Here is a 17,224-nt window from a genome sequence, read left to right as displayed (position 1 = left end):
TGCAACTATCAAAAACAGACACCCCAGCATCATGGCGAATGCCTGGCACGTGGCATCCTGAGCTTCCTCTTCAGTTTGGTGGATTAGCTCCCCTTAGACTAGACACCGCTGCCAAAGAAAACAAGCACGAAGAAAACCAAGATGATTTCTTGGGGCTGATGTAACCTGTTCTGACCTGCAAAAGACCCCCCCTCCCCAGCCTCCCCACCGTAATAGTCATAGTACATGGGTTGAAGGGCCGCCTCCGAAGATCTGCCCGATTCCCGGAGACCCTTTTCCCTAAAGTCTAGCTCATCTCTAGTGCTGTTCGTCAGCTGTGAAGTCATAGTGGAACTACTTTGTTCTTGGAAGGAGGTTTGGGACCGTCTGGTGTGGCTCACTTCAGAATGTGTGCTCCTGTGGCTCACTTCAGAATGTGTGCTCCGTGTCACGGCAGCGTGCTCTTCGAAAGAGGGACGAGGTATAAAATTGTCCCAGTGTTGGAGTGAGAACAGGGGATGGTCATCCCTGGTAGTCATGGACATGATCCAGTCGCTGTAATCTTCCACCCTGGTGTATATAAAGATGCCTGGGCATGTATCTCCACCTTGGGTCAGGATTCCTCTCAGGATCCACAGATCCAACTGCTGTAGCTGGCACATCATGGGGCTTCCTGCTTCCCCCTGCGACAAAGGACAGAAGGCTTCAGGTCTTAGAAAAACATGTTTTCTTTTTTTTAATAGATCCTTGTGCTGTTTTTTCTAGAAATGTTTTACACGGGTTCTCCCTGGAAATAAGGCAGATTGTAGGATACTATTTCAAATCTACACAGCCACCACCACAAATTCCAACATGATTTTCCTTTTATTATGCGAATTATTTGTGGACTCCTATGATTGCCTGAAGTTTCCTGGTTCATACTGCATTTTCTTGTCCCTTTCATGTCCTAAGTACTTTGACTACATCTTCCCTCTTTGGGCTTCTCATTCCTCAAATATTGGTATTACTTACTCTCCTTTCTGGCTTTACTGCATGCTATTCCCCTTCTCCTCCCTAGCTTGCTCCCATCTTTCACCTAAGCTGCTCCTTTCCAAATGCAATCCCAAAGGGAATGTCTAGAGAGTGAGGGCAGAGCCCCCAGGGAATGCCCACTGGGTTAGCCTCCCAGATTTCCCCACCCTAGCCAAGTAACGAGGTTCTCTCTGAGCCCAAGTGGGGACACAGTAAATGCCTCTAACACATGCAAAGCACCATGGTACCGTGCACACAGGATGCACTCTCTATCATCTTGATGTCTATAAAAGGCCACCAGTTTTCTACAAAAAGTTGAGAAAAATGGGAAAAGCAACAAGACCATTACTAGGCATGATTTACTTGTCCCACCCACTCTCCACTCCAGGCCTCCTCTTAAAGGAATGTCCCACACCCACCTCTAGCCCATGGTCCATCTTAGGTCTCCGAAGAGGGCTGTCCTCCAATGGCTACTCAGCCAAATTGGACCAGTGAGGCCTGCCTGGCTGGAAGAGCAGGCAGTGAAATGTTGCTCTCACTGTTTGAACACAGGCAGACCCCGAGTGTCTGACAAAAGGAGCAGATTCATCCATGAGAAGCAGAGAGGCAGAAGAGCGGCCACTGCGGCCCCTTCCCAGGGTGAGGCCAGGGTGTTTGGTCTGTTTGGGGTATCCTCCTTCAATAAGCCTCCCTTTTCCTGAGGAAGTCACTCCAGAAGAGAGGTGAGAGTAAAGAGAAGAAAGAGCAACTCTGCAGGAAGGGCCTATCTGTACAGCCCTCGTATGGGGGGAGGGAAGGGCTTCTCACAGAAGAAAACCCCAATATCTGACATTCACCAGCACTAGAGGAGAGTCTAGATTCCACACAGGCTGGTTTCAATGACTCCTCTCCTACAGACCTGCTCAGATATATCTGCATGTGGAGTTCGGCACCGATTTTCAGCCCATTTAAAAATCTGTGACTTAGACATGCTTAATCATGCCACACTGAACATGGGAACTGGTTTGTTCATTCAGCAGATTTGTGTTGAGCCATCTGCCCGATGCTGTTCCTTCCGGTGATAGCCTTGAATCCCAAGGCATGCCCTCACGGAGGTTCCCATGCAGGGAGGAGGAGCCTCTAGTCCCTCCTGGACGTACCCAAGGCTCAGTCTCAAGAATTAGGTTCTACTTTATCATTCTTACCAAGCAGACGGCTTCGGTTTCCCGTTGTGTGTGACTGCCGCATCCTGTTTTCTGGAGTAGGTGTAAGGGACACAGGTCAATGTCTTTCACGGAGATTCTCCTCAGGATACTCATTGTCATGTGATTTCCTGTCTGGACCATGCAACAGAGAGCCCAAGAATTATTAAGAAGAAGGCAGTCCCCTGTGTCAGTGCAGCTGCAACTCACATATCCAAATGACAACAGGTAGATGTGCCCATAAATCCCTTTTCTTTCTAGAAACCAGAACCTATGTGTAAGTTTTTGTCATTGTTCTGGACTTGAATGTGTAAACAGGCAGAGAACAATGCACCCTTCCTCCACATCTAGAGAATGTCTATTCCCTTGTTTCTTTTCCAGGGATGGCTGGACAGTCAGCTCTAGTCTAGGGAATAATATCCCCACACCCCACTCCCTACCCCCCATAACCTTGTGCACATCTCAGGCTGTCCACTACCTCTGTACTTCCAGTTTGGGTATAGGCCTAGAGGAAAAAGGACCCATGTAATATAGAGATTCCATGATTGGGTGAGGGTTCCAGCCCAACTCCAGAACTTCAAATAGCCTGAATTATTACAATAAGCCCTAGAACAGTTCATCTGAGTCACCCCACTGCCAGCACACACACAGCCTCCTCTAGGAGAAGGATTGCATTAACTGCAGACGTGGGATTCCATCCTGACACCCAGCAGTTCTGCAAGGCTGGTGGCTTATGCAGCTTTCTGTCCAGGAAGCAGATGGACTGGACCAGGTCGTCAAAATGCATGGCCGAGTCTGTCCTCAGGAGGGCTATGTTATTGCTCATTGAGTGGTTATCAAAGTCCTCGTGGATGATGATGGTATCGACTGGATACTCTGTGTGAGCAATATTTCTGTGATCCATGTTAGCTATACCAACAATAACTATGGCAGACTTCCTGGAGAGAGAGGAAGAAAGAGAACATTGAGAATCTAAGGCAACCAGGAGCTTCACATTTCCTGTTTCCTTACTTCCCAGCCTGGAATGGGTATCCAACTCATCTTCCCTGGGCTTATTTATTTATTTATTTATTGGGGGTACTGGGAATTGAACTCAGGGGTACTTGACCACTGAGTCATATCCCTGGCCCTATTTTGTATTTTCTTTAGAAGCAGGGTCTCACTGAGTTGCTTGGCAAGCCTCACTTTTACTGAGGCTGGCTTTGAACTCAAGATCCTCCTTGTCTCAGCCTCCTGAGCCTCTGGGATTACAGGTGTGAGCCACCACGCCCGGCCCCTGGGTTTATTTTTACTCACTCCTTTAGATCAGTCTCCAGGAAATATTTTCCTAATCCCTAGGCTTGTGTCTTCCCTTGGGAGCCTGAAGGATCTTTTATTTCACACCCTTTGTTCCAACACCTTGTTACAAATGTTAAACTTTCTATGAATGTTTTTAAAAACATGGTTATACCCATTGTGTAAGCCTCCTGCTTTTAGCACTTGACACTTTAATACAAGCATCTTTCCAATCTGATACTTTGTAAATACACTTTGGAGAAGTTCTGGTTTTACTAATGATGGAGTTAAATTTAAGTTAAGGTGACAAGAAGTCCCTGGCTATCCAGATGAACAAAAGTGAAGTCATTATAATTGGGTCATATCACTTATTGTTTAACTCAGGGAAGCTGTGATAAGAGAGGAGGGGCTAACAGCAGGAATCTGAGACAGCAGGTCTCAACCAGACTCTTCCCAGGTGGACAAGACCGAGTGGTCACTCTACCCAGAGGGAGAAAATAGAGCGACCTCAGACTTCTCTATAGCTGAATTCAATTCTAGAAACCAGAGTGGGGTGGGTGGGGCAAAGCCTTTAAAATCTTCAAAAAGAAAGAAGTCATGAGCCATGAAATCTGTCCTTCGGTGATCATCCAAGTTTAAGTACAGCACAATGCTTTTGAATATGCAAAGACCATGGAAATGTGGTTCTTGGGAGCCTTTCACAAACTTCACAAAGACACATTTTATCGAGACCTAGTGTCCAATGGAGGAAATCCAGACAAAGGACTGTTGGGGTATGTGAAATTCATTTTAATATTGGATTAAAATTAAAACAAAAAATTTTCAAAAGTTTTTAGATTACAACAAAAATGTAAACCTTTGCAAAAATCAAATAGCATAACAAGTTAGAAAGCAAGTCAGAGATGGGTATGTAAACCAATGTTTTCATCTTTTTTAGGAGTCTAAACATATTATTCTTGTACAGCTAATATAAGAAATAATTCAATATGCAAATACATCAATGAAATGAAGGGAACACCAACACACATATGTAATCCATTAAATCTGGACGATAAAAGAGGAGAAAAGAAGTGAAAAGATAGAAATCCTGGCATTTGCCACTGCAGAGTCTAGAAAGAACTGTCCAGAAAGAAGCAGAGGATTGGGGGTCTTGCATGAAATTATAGATCTAAGCTAAAGAAGATTTTCATTCTGAAAAGCAGAATGAAGAAACAAATTTGTTCAGCAGAGACATCTAAAGCAAAAAGAAATGTCATGTAGTGAAAAGAAAAACAAGAAATAAAAACAGAAAATGCAACCTGAAACAAGAACGAGAAGCAGCAGTCGCAACCCAAACATCGACTCTGAGAACAGCATTAAGTAAGGCTACAAAAGGCTCTTAGAGATGACAAAGAATTCAGTCTATGGTAAAGTGACACAGTGCCCAAGTAAAAAAAAAATCACAGGAAATAAGAGGAGAATCAGGCTTGTTCTCGGTAGGAGATTTCAACTCACCTCTATCAGTCTAGTACACTGATCAGGTAGATCTCCTCTTCCCATTTTTTTAATGTAATAAATTATACATCAAAGACAGAGAGTGAACTTTTGGGAAAATATTAGCATGTTCCACATATAATAGACTACAAGACAACCTCAGCAAATGGCTAAATAACTTGCCATGCAGCATAACTCGAATAATGTTAGGAAAAAACTAACAAAGGACCCTAGCATCTGGATATTTTAAAACTCTGTCTTTAATAAAACACTTGAGTCAAAGTGAAACTCAAAACCAGAACTCAAAACTCAAAACCAGGACTAAGTGATAGAGAATAGCAACAATGAAAACTCTAACGGAAAAGCAGAACTTCCGAACTTCCGTGCAGGGCTCGTTGGCAAGAGCAATGGAGATTATATAAAGGCATGTCTTTTTTAATTCTGTCTTTCCACACCTAGGTTATTCATACTACACTATATTTACATGTGCGTGAAATAATGTTTGTACAAGTCTACTGGAGCATTTTTGGTACTAGTCAAAGTTGGAACAATTCCAATTCCCATTTTTTGGGGGGATGGGGTTACCGAAGATTGAACTCAGGGACACTTGACCACTGAGCCACATCCCCAGCCCTATTTTGAATTTTATTTAGAGACAGGGTCTCACTGAGTTGCTGAGCACCTCACTTTTATTGAGGCTGGCTTTGAACTTGAGATCCTCCTGCCTCAGCCTCCTGAGCTCCTGGGATTCCAGACAGGCACCACCACACCCGGCTTAAATTTCCATTCTTAATGGACTGTGTAATTATGCTATATCCACAATGGGATATTGTACAGCTGGCAAAAAGGTCATAAAATATGCAAATATGATTCTTATCTATAAGATAAATTCTCTAAAATTATCGAGTGAAAAAAGTTAAGAGAGGAATAAGGTAGATGGTATGCTCGTAGCTGTATTGGGGGATGTTGTAGAATGAACTGTGTTCCCCTGCACCCCCCCCCAAAAAAAATTCATAGGTTGAAACCCTGACCACCAATGGGACTGTATTTAGAGATACAGCCACTGAGAGGGTCATTGACGTTAAAGAGGCAGGTCTCTAATTCAACAGGACACTAGAGATAGACACTAGGGATGTCCACACAGAGAGAAAAGGCCACTCAAGGGCACTGCTGGAAAGCGGTCATCAACAAGCCAAGGAGAGGGGACTCAGGAGAAACCAAACCTGCCAACACCCAAACTATGACAAATTTCTTTTGTTACCCCTAGCAAATTGATACAAATTTTAGCCCTGGAGTGCCACTGTAAGAAAGTGGCTTTGAACTGGGTTCTACAATCGCCAGTCGCCCGGGTGCCTCTGCACTGGGGACTTGTGAGTGGCGACTGAGGAGCAAAGTGGCTTCTGCTCCATTCTCTACAGGCAGGACATGCATTCTGGTTTTACTATAGTCACAGAGGCACCGACTTTTTTTTTTTTTTTTTTGGCTGGAGATACCGGGGATTGAACTCAGGGGCGCTGGACCACTGAGCCACATCACAGAGCAGGTGGTGAGCCGGGAGCCAGCTCCCTGGTGGTGGGAATCTACCCTGCCCTGCAAGGTGTCTCTGGACTGAGTAGGGAACAGCCACCCTGTGACCCCACCCTCCGGCCTCGTGTGCCCCAAGGCAGAGGTACTGGCCTGTTTTGAAAGGCGGATGCTATGGTGAGGATCCAGAACTCGCTGAGGATGCAGCCGAACGCCAGGTGGGTGTACTGCAAGTCCTGTATTGACACCACCCAGGGGAACTGTGTGCTGGTGACCAGGTCCTCCTCGGAAAAGTCCCCAAGTGGGGACTTCTGGAGGCCGCAACCTGCAGAGGGAGTGCGGACCTTACTGTGGGGCAAGGGGTTTGTGGCCGCCTACAGGGCCACCAGCCCTGGGACCCCTCTCAAGCCAGCTCTCCGTCTTGCTCATCATGATTCTACCACCCTGTTTCTTTTCTTTCCTTCTCCTAGGTGGTCTTCCACATTAAAGATGCTTGGTGGCATCTTTGGACCGAAACATCACATCCGACATTGATGCTAATGCTCATTTATTGAGCATGCAGCCCTACACGCCAGGCAATACCTGAGCTCTTCTGAATACGTCACCGGTTCCCAAAGTGTCCTCTGGGACCTGGGGAGTCAAGATGCTTTTCTTCCAGGTTTAAAACTATGATTTGCTTTTCTTACTCTCCTTCTGTGACTACGGTAGGTGGAATTTTCCAGAGGCTTCATGATGTCATCCCTCAGATGGCCAATAGTGTGTGTAAATTCTTGTGTTCTTGTGTTTTAAGTTTTTCCTAGTTTAAATTTTTAATACGGTAGATACAGAAAGCTATAGCTCCATAAAACAAAAAGTCTTTGGACATTGCCGATAATTTTTCAGAGTGTTAAAGGGTCCTGAGAAAAATTTGATAATTGCCTGTATTCCCTACTTCACAGGATCCCCCCAACAACCCTGAAGGTTGGGCGTTGCCACTCTCAGCTCCTGGGTGAGAAAATCAAGGGTGAGGGTGACTAAGCACTTGTCGGTTTACACAGCTGGTAGCATATGGGGCCATTCCAGACGAATCCAGACTCCAACCTCTCAACCTCAAGGTTTATGTTCCAGCCACAGTTTGTATCCTTGAATCCACCCTTGCTCTCTCCCAGCAAGCTGTGCGTCTCTCCCTGCTACTGGGTCTGTTTTACTTGGAATATATCCCTAGGGTCTAACATAGTGCCTGGCACCTAGCAGTTGCTCAGTAAGTTACCTAGTTCATGAACAAAAGGGCTCTGCCCGCTAAGGCTCCCCGACCTTTTGTCATTGAGGGGCTAAAAGGTTCTGGCCACTGGGGGTTGTCTGTGTCCTCCACCAGTGCTGCTCAGCGTCTGCCTTCCAATTATTGAACTGGACAATCTCTTGGATAGCCTGGACTTTGTTCCAGTGAGATTTAAATGTTGATTAATGGTTTAAATAGTATACTCCCCTACTAGTACTGGGTCGGTCCAGGGTGGTCCTGTCTTGCCCTGAATTAAAAAAAAAAAAAAAAGTAATCTACATATGGAGTCATGGAGCTTTAGGATGTCAGAAAAGGAAGACTCTTAAGATTGATCCAGGGGCTGGGGCAGTGGCTCATGGGTAGAGCGCTTGCCCAGCATGTGTGAGGCACTGGGTTCGATTCTCGGCACTGCCTTTAAATAAATAAAATAAAGGTCCATTGACAACTAAAAAATATTTTTAAAAAATTGATCCAATTGGGAAGGAGTACCTCACAAATCAGCACAATTTTTATGTGACAGTTAAATAAAATTAAAAATAAAACATATTTGAGACAGGAAGGAGGGAGGGAGAGAAAGAGGGAGGGGGAAAAAGAAAGGGAAGGGAATGGATATCCTCAAAGCCGCAGGTGGGGTCAGCTGAGCCCCCCAACTTTGTTGCACCCTGGGTTACAAGATGGCAGTTCCAGGGGCTATTTTGCTCTCCGCTGCCCTGTGTCTTCCTTCCCCAGTCAACATGCCTTGTCTGGGGAGTCCCACCCCCACAGGACTTGGTCCCTGTCTACTTTTTGGACCCAGAATGCCCCTAAGCAGAGGTGGGTGCAGAGAGTGTCTGTCCTGGCCATACATTACATTTGCCAGAATCCTGAGCACTGCATTTACTCAGGGTAGTTTCTCAGGATAGATTCTAACATGTTTAGGAAGGACCTGAACGCAGAGTCCAAAGTCAAGTCAGCCTCTGAGGCAGCTGTGAGAACGTGGGGGAGCCACTTCACTTCTCTGAGTCTCCATTTCCTCTTTTGAAACATGGGGCAGAGTCCAGGACCCGCACACCTCTTAGAGGTGTAGTGATCACACACGGTGAAATTACAGGCAAGTGCTTTGCAGACTGTATCCCTAAGACAGATAATGCTCAACCTCAGGGCAGAATGGACAACTGTATTTTTAAAAATCCAAACGATTGCTTTGGTTGCTCTTTATAAATCCAGATCTGCAAGCACCAACACTTACTTCTAAATCGGTGGCCTTGGGTCACAGGTGTCACATGATGAACACCCCCAGACTGTATGAATTTTACTATTGGTGACTGCACTTACAGCCATGCATTCACCAGCACAGAGCCCTGCCAGGTGTGGGCACAGGCCGATGAGTGATGGCCATGTGGAGATCTGTGACTCGAGGGAGTGCGCCTGGAGTATACAGAAGAGGAGCCGTGAATTCTGCAGTGACGTCTGGGAGGTGACCTTTCTTGTCAGCTCCAGAGACAATTTCCAAATCATGATACTCTGGGTTACTTGTCATCTACAATATAGTATCATTAAAAGACCACAGAGGACCTCTCTATTATGGGATATGATGTGATCAAATATCTCATTAAGGGACCCTTGGAGATTTTACTGGAACAATAACTAGGCTCACTGTTAGCAAGATGGTATCAGTAAGGCCACAAAGTGCTTCAGGAACCACCAAAGGCAGGATTCCTTATCTACAGTCTGATTTTTTGTTGGGACATTGGCAATCTTTAGAGTCCGGGCATTGATCAATCCCTCCTAACCCAGGTGCCTTTTGCATGTGATGGCTTGTGCCTTTCCAAAGCTCTAGTTGGCCCACTCAGTTGACCTCACTGACCCTTGGGAAGCCAAGTTGTCATGAGATCGGATGCAGAGATAAAATGTCTATCTGGGTCACTCAGCTGTGTTTTCTAGGCATCTCTTTTTCTCCTTGGGGCTGCAAGGAGGCCGTGGAGGTGGAGGAGACTGAGGCAGGCGGAGGGCCCCTGGTAACGTGCGTGGGGGTGGGTGCTGTCCTGTCTCCTATCTTTCCCGGGAAGGTAGGGCCCAGCCAGCTGTGGTGGCCGCAGGGTGGGGCCAGTCCTGATGTAGTGGGCTTAGTCGTCAGCCGGCCCCTGTCTGCCTGCCTTTTGCGGGTTGGAACTCTTAGTCCTAAAGATCCTGGAGATCAGGAGAAGAGGGGATTGCAGCTGCCACAGTTGCCACCTGAGGCTCTTGCAGGCTGCAGGCCACCTACAGCAGAAGAAGCCCGCGCTGCTCCCAGGAGCAGCCCCACACTAGGTGGTTACAGTTGGCAGAGGGCAGGGTCGGGGACAGGCCTCCCGCTGACTCTCTGCCTGGCATCCCTCTCTGCAGTCTAAGGCTTATTTTCCTACCCTGAGGAGTAGCCCTGGCATTGGGCTTCTGAAGCCACTTTTCTACATCTACACCCCACAGTTTGCGGGGATGCCTGGTTCCTGCTGTCAGAGCAAAGTGCTGTGTCAGCTCCCTGAGTCCCTCCCTGGACACTGAGGACCACTTCACTTCCTGGCCCAGGTGGGGTCAGCTGAGCCCCCCCGACTTTGTTGCACCCTGGGTTACAAGACGGCGGTTCCAGGGGCAATTTTGCTCTCCGCTGCCCTGTGTCTTCCTTCCCCAGTCACTCACCAGGCCACTCACTGGCAGAGGATTGGAACAGGCAGAGCAGCACCAGCAGCACCCCTCTCATCTCTGCCATCCCCAGAGAGGACCACAGCAGACACCATGGGCAGCTGGGGAGACAGGAGATTTAGCGACTGCACATCCCGGCAAACACACCCAGGGTCTTCCTCACCCCCCACAAAGGGGTGAGTGTCAGGGACCTTGAAACCAACCTGTCACATCCCTAGTGCTTGGTTCTGTGCAGTAAAGGGGCACGATGTCCAGCTAGCAGTTCGTAAGATGGCTCAAGGAGAGAAGGCAGCCCACTTTTTTACAGTTTTCTTCTCAATGCAGCCTGAACCCCTGGACGTCCTAGAGAGTTAGGTCTCTGAAAAGGGTTTGTTTTGCCTCATGGAATTCAACCCTTGCGATAACTCTGTATCCATAAAATGCTGCTGAGAGAAAAAGCAGGGTTTGGGTGGAAGCCCACCCCAGGCTCAGGTCTCTCCTGTGATTTGGCCCCTCTTTTCACCTCTGCAGGATTAAGTCATGCTGGCATTTCTTTTCACTAGCAACAGCCAGTACCTTTCCAAAGTTGCGGCCCCAGCATCTAGCTCATTCATTCACACAACCACCCAGGGAGATAGACCCTCTTATGATCCTCATTTTACAGATTCACACAGTGACACTCAGAGACATTGAGAAACCAGCCCAAGGTCACACATCTCCCAAGCTGTGAACCTGAAATTTGATCTCAGGACCATCTGAATCCAGGCTCTTGGGTTCTTCATGTCATTCCACATCTCCAGGCCAGCACCCTTGCTTCAAACAATGCATGACGCCCTAAGAAACCCAGGTACACCGTTCTAAGTCACCTTGTTCTCCTCATGACACCGGATGTTCCTGGTCCTCAGGATGGTCTTTAGAGTTCTTCCATGAACTGCTCTCACTAAAGAAGAAATGAATTCACTCTGGCGGCCTTACACAGCAGAGCTCAACAGAGGAGTTTGTTCTACTACCTCGGGAAGAATGTTCCATTGTGGCATCGTGGTTACCATGGTGCCTCCAAGCAAACGTCTGGATGTGGGAACTCAGGAAGACCTAGGATGAAAAGCTTCTTGACATCTAACCTCGTCAGGCGCTGCCCAGGTCTGGCTGGGGAGACATCTCTTGCGAGATCACAGAGTTCTCACTGTGGGTAGCCTGGGTCTGTCTTTGCCCTCAGTACCCACCTTGTAGCTACCCAAGTAGAGGTAGACTGAGGACTGCTGGACTGAGGAAGCCCACAAATGGGGTAGGTTGGAGGTTTCCAGTTCCTTCAGCATCCTATATCCCCAGTGTGGTTCTTCAAGGGTCAGCCCAGTTTTCTTTAGCTCAGTGGGCTCAAGCCAAACAGTAGACCTGCTGGGCTAAGACATGGGGCCAGTTGGAATCTGTGCTTCAGCCATTTATGAGCAACTTTGGTTTCAGCACAAATGCCAGGACTCGAGGAAAGTGTCGACAGCACAGGGGTAAGATTTAACTCGGTGAGCCACAGAGGCTCACAAGCTCCTGGCACCAGCGCTCAGAAGAGATGTACTGTATGGGTAATGATGCCTGGAGGGAGACAAAATGGTGGGATGGGAAGGGAAGCCCCAGTCAGAAAGGGGCTGCTGTCTCCTGGCCCTGGTGGTCCCCTGGATGTCCTGCACACCTGCACCTATCACCATTAACCCCAGGCAGGAATGACTTCTGCTGGGAGAACAGAATGGGAAACATGGGCAGTGGGAAAAGTGGAAGTTGGCTTACTCCATTTACTTACCTTCTATTTACTCCCCATTGAAGGTCTCAAAGAACTTTCATGAACGTTTTCTCATTCACAATCCAAGTCACCAGGGAAGGATGAAGGTTAAGCTTTACAGATAGAACATGGTGGCCCAGAGTGTGGAAGTCACTTCTCTAGAGTCACAAACCTGGAAAGTGACAAGAACAGGACCAAACAAGGTCCTTACAACTCCAGGGTGGTGAGCCATCTCCGAGTCTGGGTTTGTCAGTCTGGGCCACATGATGCTATTAAAAGAAGCAGAAATGGTAAGAGGAGCAAATCCATGGGCTGCTTTTAAGTCACTGCACCCTGAAAGTCAAATTATAATCAACAGTCATAGGGACTGACTGATAATGAACATTTGTACCATGTTTGCTGTGTCTATTAATGCAAATTTTAGTGCAAAGTTTAATGTAAATTGAACTCCAATGAAAACTTTAGATTGTAAGTTACTCAATTTAAAAGGAATATTTGTAAATTTTCTTTGTCACTAAACTTTCCATTCAATTTTTTTTTTTTTTTTTGATACAGGGGATTGTTGAGCCCAAGGGTACTTTATCACCGGCCCTTTTTTTTTAGTAAAAAACAAAAGATTTATACCATCTGAAGAGAAACCAGAGTATACCAGCCCCCCCTTTTTTATTTTTAATTTTGAGACAGGGTCTTGCTAAGTTGCTTAGGGCTTTGCTAATTTGCTAAGGCTGGCCTTGAACTTGTGATCCTTCTGCCCCAGCCTCCTAAGTCACTGGGATTATAGACATGCACTACCATGCCTGGCACCAATTTCTCACTATTAAATTCTATACATCACTAAACTTACAACAGAAATGCTAGAAAACATTATTATCATCTTGTACTTACTAAAAGTTTCCTCTTCTTTCTCCTGCTCCTGGGAGAGAATGCATTTCTTATTCCATTGCTACTTAATAGGTTTATTTACATGATGTAATTCCTAAACTCTATATTAAGCACATGTGCAAGAGTTTCTCTGGGATAAAGTCCCCCGTATCAGTTAGGACCCTTGGCACCTTATTTAAGAAACCCTTTAGTAGCTGAACATTTGAGAGATCAGTTCCACTTTGTCTTCTCAAAACTTTATAGTTCTCCACAGTAAGTCCTCTGTCTGGATTTTTTTTTTTTTTTGAGGTGCACAGTATGGATCCATTTCTCACTGGATGCCCAGTTGAGCCAGCATTATATGTGTTTACAGGTCTCCCGTGAGACTTATATATATATATATCAAAGTTCCATTTATCCCTGGGTTTGTGTCCAAGATCACTCTCCTATTATATTGGTCATTTGTCTTTTGCCCTGTGCAAATTCCACACAATCTAAAATATTACAGCCTTTTATGTCTTAATATCCTACCTAATTATTTTTCTTTAGCAGTATCTTGAATATTCTTGGCACTTTGTACTTTTATATAATTTAGAAACAACTTGGCAACTTATATACATACACAAATGAAACCTTGCGAAGATTTGTATTAGAATTGCTTTGCATTTACATATCAGTTTTTGTGGATAGATTAACATCTTTACAATATTGAATCTTTTATCCATAAATACAAAATATCTATCATTTAACTAGGTCTCCTTTAAGATTTTTCAATAAAATTTTATGATTTTTCCACATAGACCTTGTACATCTTTTGATAGAATTGATGCCTAGATATCTTATACTTTTTGGTTTCAATTAAATGATGTCTTCTCTTACTATTATGCTTTAAAACCATTTCTTACTATTTGAATTTGTACTAATCTATAGTAAATTTATCATAAAAGATCTCATTTAGATTATTTTGTGTTTTCCACATAAATAATCATATTACTTGCAAATAATGAAAATTTTGTTTCTTCCCTTTCAATTGTTACGCCTTTCATTTCTTGTCTTATTGCTTTGGCTAAGACCTTTAGTACAAAGCTGAATAGAATTGGCAATAGAGGGCATCCTTACCAAACTCATGGTCAAAGGAAAGGCATCTAACTCTTCCCATTTAAAATAACATATGATAGAAGTTGTTAAGTAGATTTACTTAATTAGGCTAAGGAATAACCCTTTTATTTCTAAGTTTGACTTTGTTTTAATAAAAATCTGAGGCTGAATTTTTTCATGACTTTTGGCATTTATTGAGATAAGGATATGCTTTTTCTTCTTTAATTTGCTAATGTGATTAATGAAGTTTATGGACATTCTCAAACCACTCTTGAGTTTCAGAGATTAATATTTTCTCTTTTGAAACACTATTACTCATCAATGTTTCAAATAGGATTTTTGGTGAGCATCTTTATGAGTTATACTGGCAGCGAATTTTCCTTTCATGTATTCTTCATGTACTCTTCTTCTTAGTTAAACTGGCTTCATGGAATTAGCTAGGGAGATAGAAATGACATGGTCACTGAAATTTTGCAGAATTAATTTGAAAACTCTCTAGGTCTGGTATTTGCTTTGTGTGAAGATTTCTAACTATGACTCATTTTTTAAATTCCTCCCGGACTACAATGACTATTTATCTTTATTTGTTCTTTATCTCTGGCTCCTTTTAAGAACTTTTGGTATACTATGACTTCACTATAAGTTGAAGCATGAATCCCTTTTCATTTGTTCTGTTCAGGATACACATGTTTCCTAGATTTGTGTGTTTATATTTTTTTATAGGTTCTGGTTGTTATCTTTTCAAATAATGCCTCTTCTTTAGGTTCTCTATTCTTTATTTCTGGGGTTCCAAATAGGTATATGATAGACTTTCTCATTTTATTCTTCACATCTCTTGTCTTTTCATATTTTTATCTTTTTATCACTCTGTGTTGTGTTCTGGGTGATTCTTGTGATGTACTTTCCAGTGTATTAATTCTCTTTTTCATCCATCTTTAATTTTCTGTCCAACCACCTTCTGGAGGTGTTTTTTTTTTTTTGTTTATTTGTTTGGTGCAATTGTTTTGTTTTAATTCAACAAAGAAACTTTTTTTTTCTTTTTGTTATTTCTAGAAGATCCATTTTTAAGGTCTCTGTTTATTTCTGAATATATTTCCTGGGGTCTTATGTTCGTTATTACATCCTTCATCAAACACTTCATATATACATATATCTGTTCTATATTTGGATTCTGACAGTTCCAAGGTCAGCTCTCTGAGAGGTGGAGGGATTCTAAAATAGTTTTTTTTGTTTTGTCTCCTACCTGGCACACACAAGTGGCTCCTTGTACCTTCAAAATACTTGCTACTTTTTTCCTCTTGCTCTATATGGGTGCCCTAAGGGTCTAAATTGAACGCACTTTCTCCCAGAGAGAATTGGCCCCAGAGGGCACCACTAACCAGGCCTGTGGCTTGGCTTCCTGCTCTCTCCACTGGTTTGTTTTCACAGCTGGGCTGCTGAGAACACCTGCCCTAAGGCGACCCTTCCTCTCCCAGCTGGTGCTGCTCTGACCTCAGCTCACTTTTCTTGGAATCTTCTCCTGGGGATTGTGAGATTAAAGATAACTCAAAGGGGTGTCCCCTGTGCTGTGTTGCATGAGAGGCCTTCTCAGGCCACCTGGTCTGCAGTGATGCTCCAAGTTAAAAGGGGCTGAGCTTTGCAACCCACCATGTGCTGGAAGATGGACTAATGGCTTCCCTGTGGAGTGAAATGTAACTTCAGGTGGTCTCATACTTCCTGTTTGCACCCCTGGGTTTGGTGTTGCTATTGTTTGGTTTTATGCATCCTGGCTTCTGGCTGCTTTTTTTTTCTCTTTCTGACTCGAAGTCATCATACCCTTGGATTCACTTATTCCAGTACAAATGAATCACACTTGAGTTCGAGCCACTCTTATTTCTGAGTTACAGTATTTGTTTCCATTTCTCATCACTGTACACTTTGCTGAACTCTTTAGCCTTCCTTTCTCCCCCGCCCCCTCTTTCTCTCTCTCTTTGTGAATAGAGGCTATAATGACACACAGGATTGACATGCCCATGAGCCCCAGGGTGAACTTTCAGCCAGAGCCAGATCTGTCAGATCCCTTCATCCCTGAACTTGAGTCTTGAGCCAAGGGTTAGAGAGATTGAAGCGGATGGAGCCACTCATTCAGGCCAACAGAAGGTTCTGGTTCTGCTGCCACCTCAAGGGCACGTCCCCATCCCACCCTCCACAAGATGTTTCTCCTGTGAAATCTCACCAGCACACTTCTGCATAGCAGTCGGAGGAAGTTTCCTTTGTTATCAACCAAAGAAAACCTGACTGACACTGGGTACAGTGGCGCATGCCTGTAATCCCAGCAATTCAGGAGGCTGAGGCAGGAGGATTGCAAGTTCAAGGCCAGTCTCAGCAATTTAATGAGACCCTAAGCAACTTAATGAGGCCTTGTCTCAAAATAAAAAATAATAATAATAAAAAAATAAGGTACCTCAGTGGAAAAGTACCCTGAGTTTAAATTCTCAGTGCAAAAAAAAAAAAAAAAGAAAAAGGCAAATAAAGAAGAAAAAGATAACCTGACTGATCCACCAGTCTTGTGCTCACAATATCTTCTATATCTCTTATTTTATTCCATGTCTGATAAATGACTAGTGCCAATAAGATATCATCAACAATAAGAACAGCAGCAATCACTGGAAAACAGGGTCCCATAGAGTGAACTTGAGTTTCATCTTGGTTGACATCCCAAGAATTTTTTTCTCTTATTAAAAATACATTATGAACTATGTCCAATGCATAGAAGGAGACACTTAAGTGTATATAGTAACAACATGCTGTGGTTGGGATATGGTCTGAGTGTGTCCCCCAAGGGGTTACGTATTTGGTGGTGACGTTGGGAGGGTGGAGCTTAATGAAAGATTATTAGGTCTTTGGGGGTGCTGTCTCTCAGAAAGGATTAACATTGTTCTTATGGGACCCCAGTTAATTCCTGAGAGAGCAGTTGTTGTAAATGAGCGAGTTGTTCTGGCTTCTTGTTTCACCATGTGACCTCTCCCTCTCGCACGTGCTCCTCTCATGATGCCACGCACCATGATGTGATGCAACCTGGCAGGGGCCCCCTCACCCGAGCCCGTGCCATGATGTTTGGACTTTCAGCCTCCAAAACTGTGAGCCAAATAAACCTTTTTGTAAGTTACCCAGCCT

General features: G+C 44.5%; 1 protein-coding gene across 1 annotated transcript; it reads right to left on the bottom strand.

The window, feature by feature from the left end:
- Positions 1-95: 95 nt before the first annotated feature.
- Prss54 (serine protease 54) lies at positions 96-3,102 on the bottom strand. Its single transcript, XM_015488799.2, has 3 exons — positions 2,851-3,102; positions 2,175-2,306; positions 96-662 (listed from the first exon to the last, which is right to left on the bottom strand). Exons 1-3 carry the CDS (start codon positions 3,073-3,075, stop codon positions 99-101), a joined length of 921 nt encoding a protein of 306 aa, XP_015344285.2. The 5' UTR covers positions 3,076-3,102; the 3' UTR covers positions 96-98.
- Between the last annotated feature and the right edge of the window lie 14,122 nt (positions 3,103-17,224).

The sequence above is a fragment of the Marmota marmota genome, unplaced genomic scaffold (assembly GCF_001458135.2).
Source record: "Marmota marmota marmota unplaced genomic scaffold, marMar, whole genome shotgun sequence".
In the NCBI taxonomy this organism is placed as follows: Eukaryota; Metazoa; Chordata; class Mammalia; order Rodentia; family Sciuridae; genus Marmota; species Marmota marmota.
Note: the sequence above shows the minus strand (reverse complement) of the source record. Positions and strands in the feature narration are given on the sequence as shown.

Coding starts and splice junctions, on each gene's coding strand:
- Prss54 (XM_015488799.2), bottom strand. CDS start 3,075: ATGGATCACAGAAATATTGCTCACACAGAGTATCCAGTCGATACCATC. Junction 2,307..2,850: donor GATGGAATCCCACGTCTGCA/GTTAATGCAATC, acceptor TGCATGGTCCAG/ACAGGAAATCACATGACAAT. Junction 663..2,174: donor AAACCGAAGCCGTCTGCTTG/GTAAGAATGATA, acceptor CCTTTGTCGCAG/GGGGAAGCAGGAAGCCCCAT.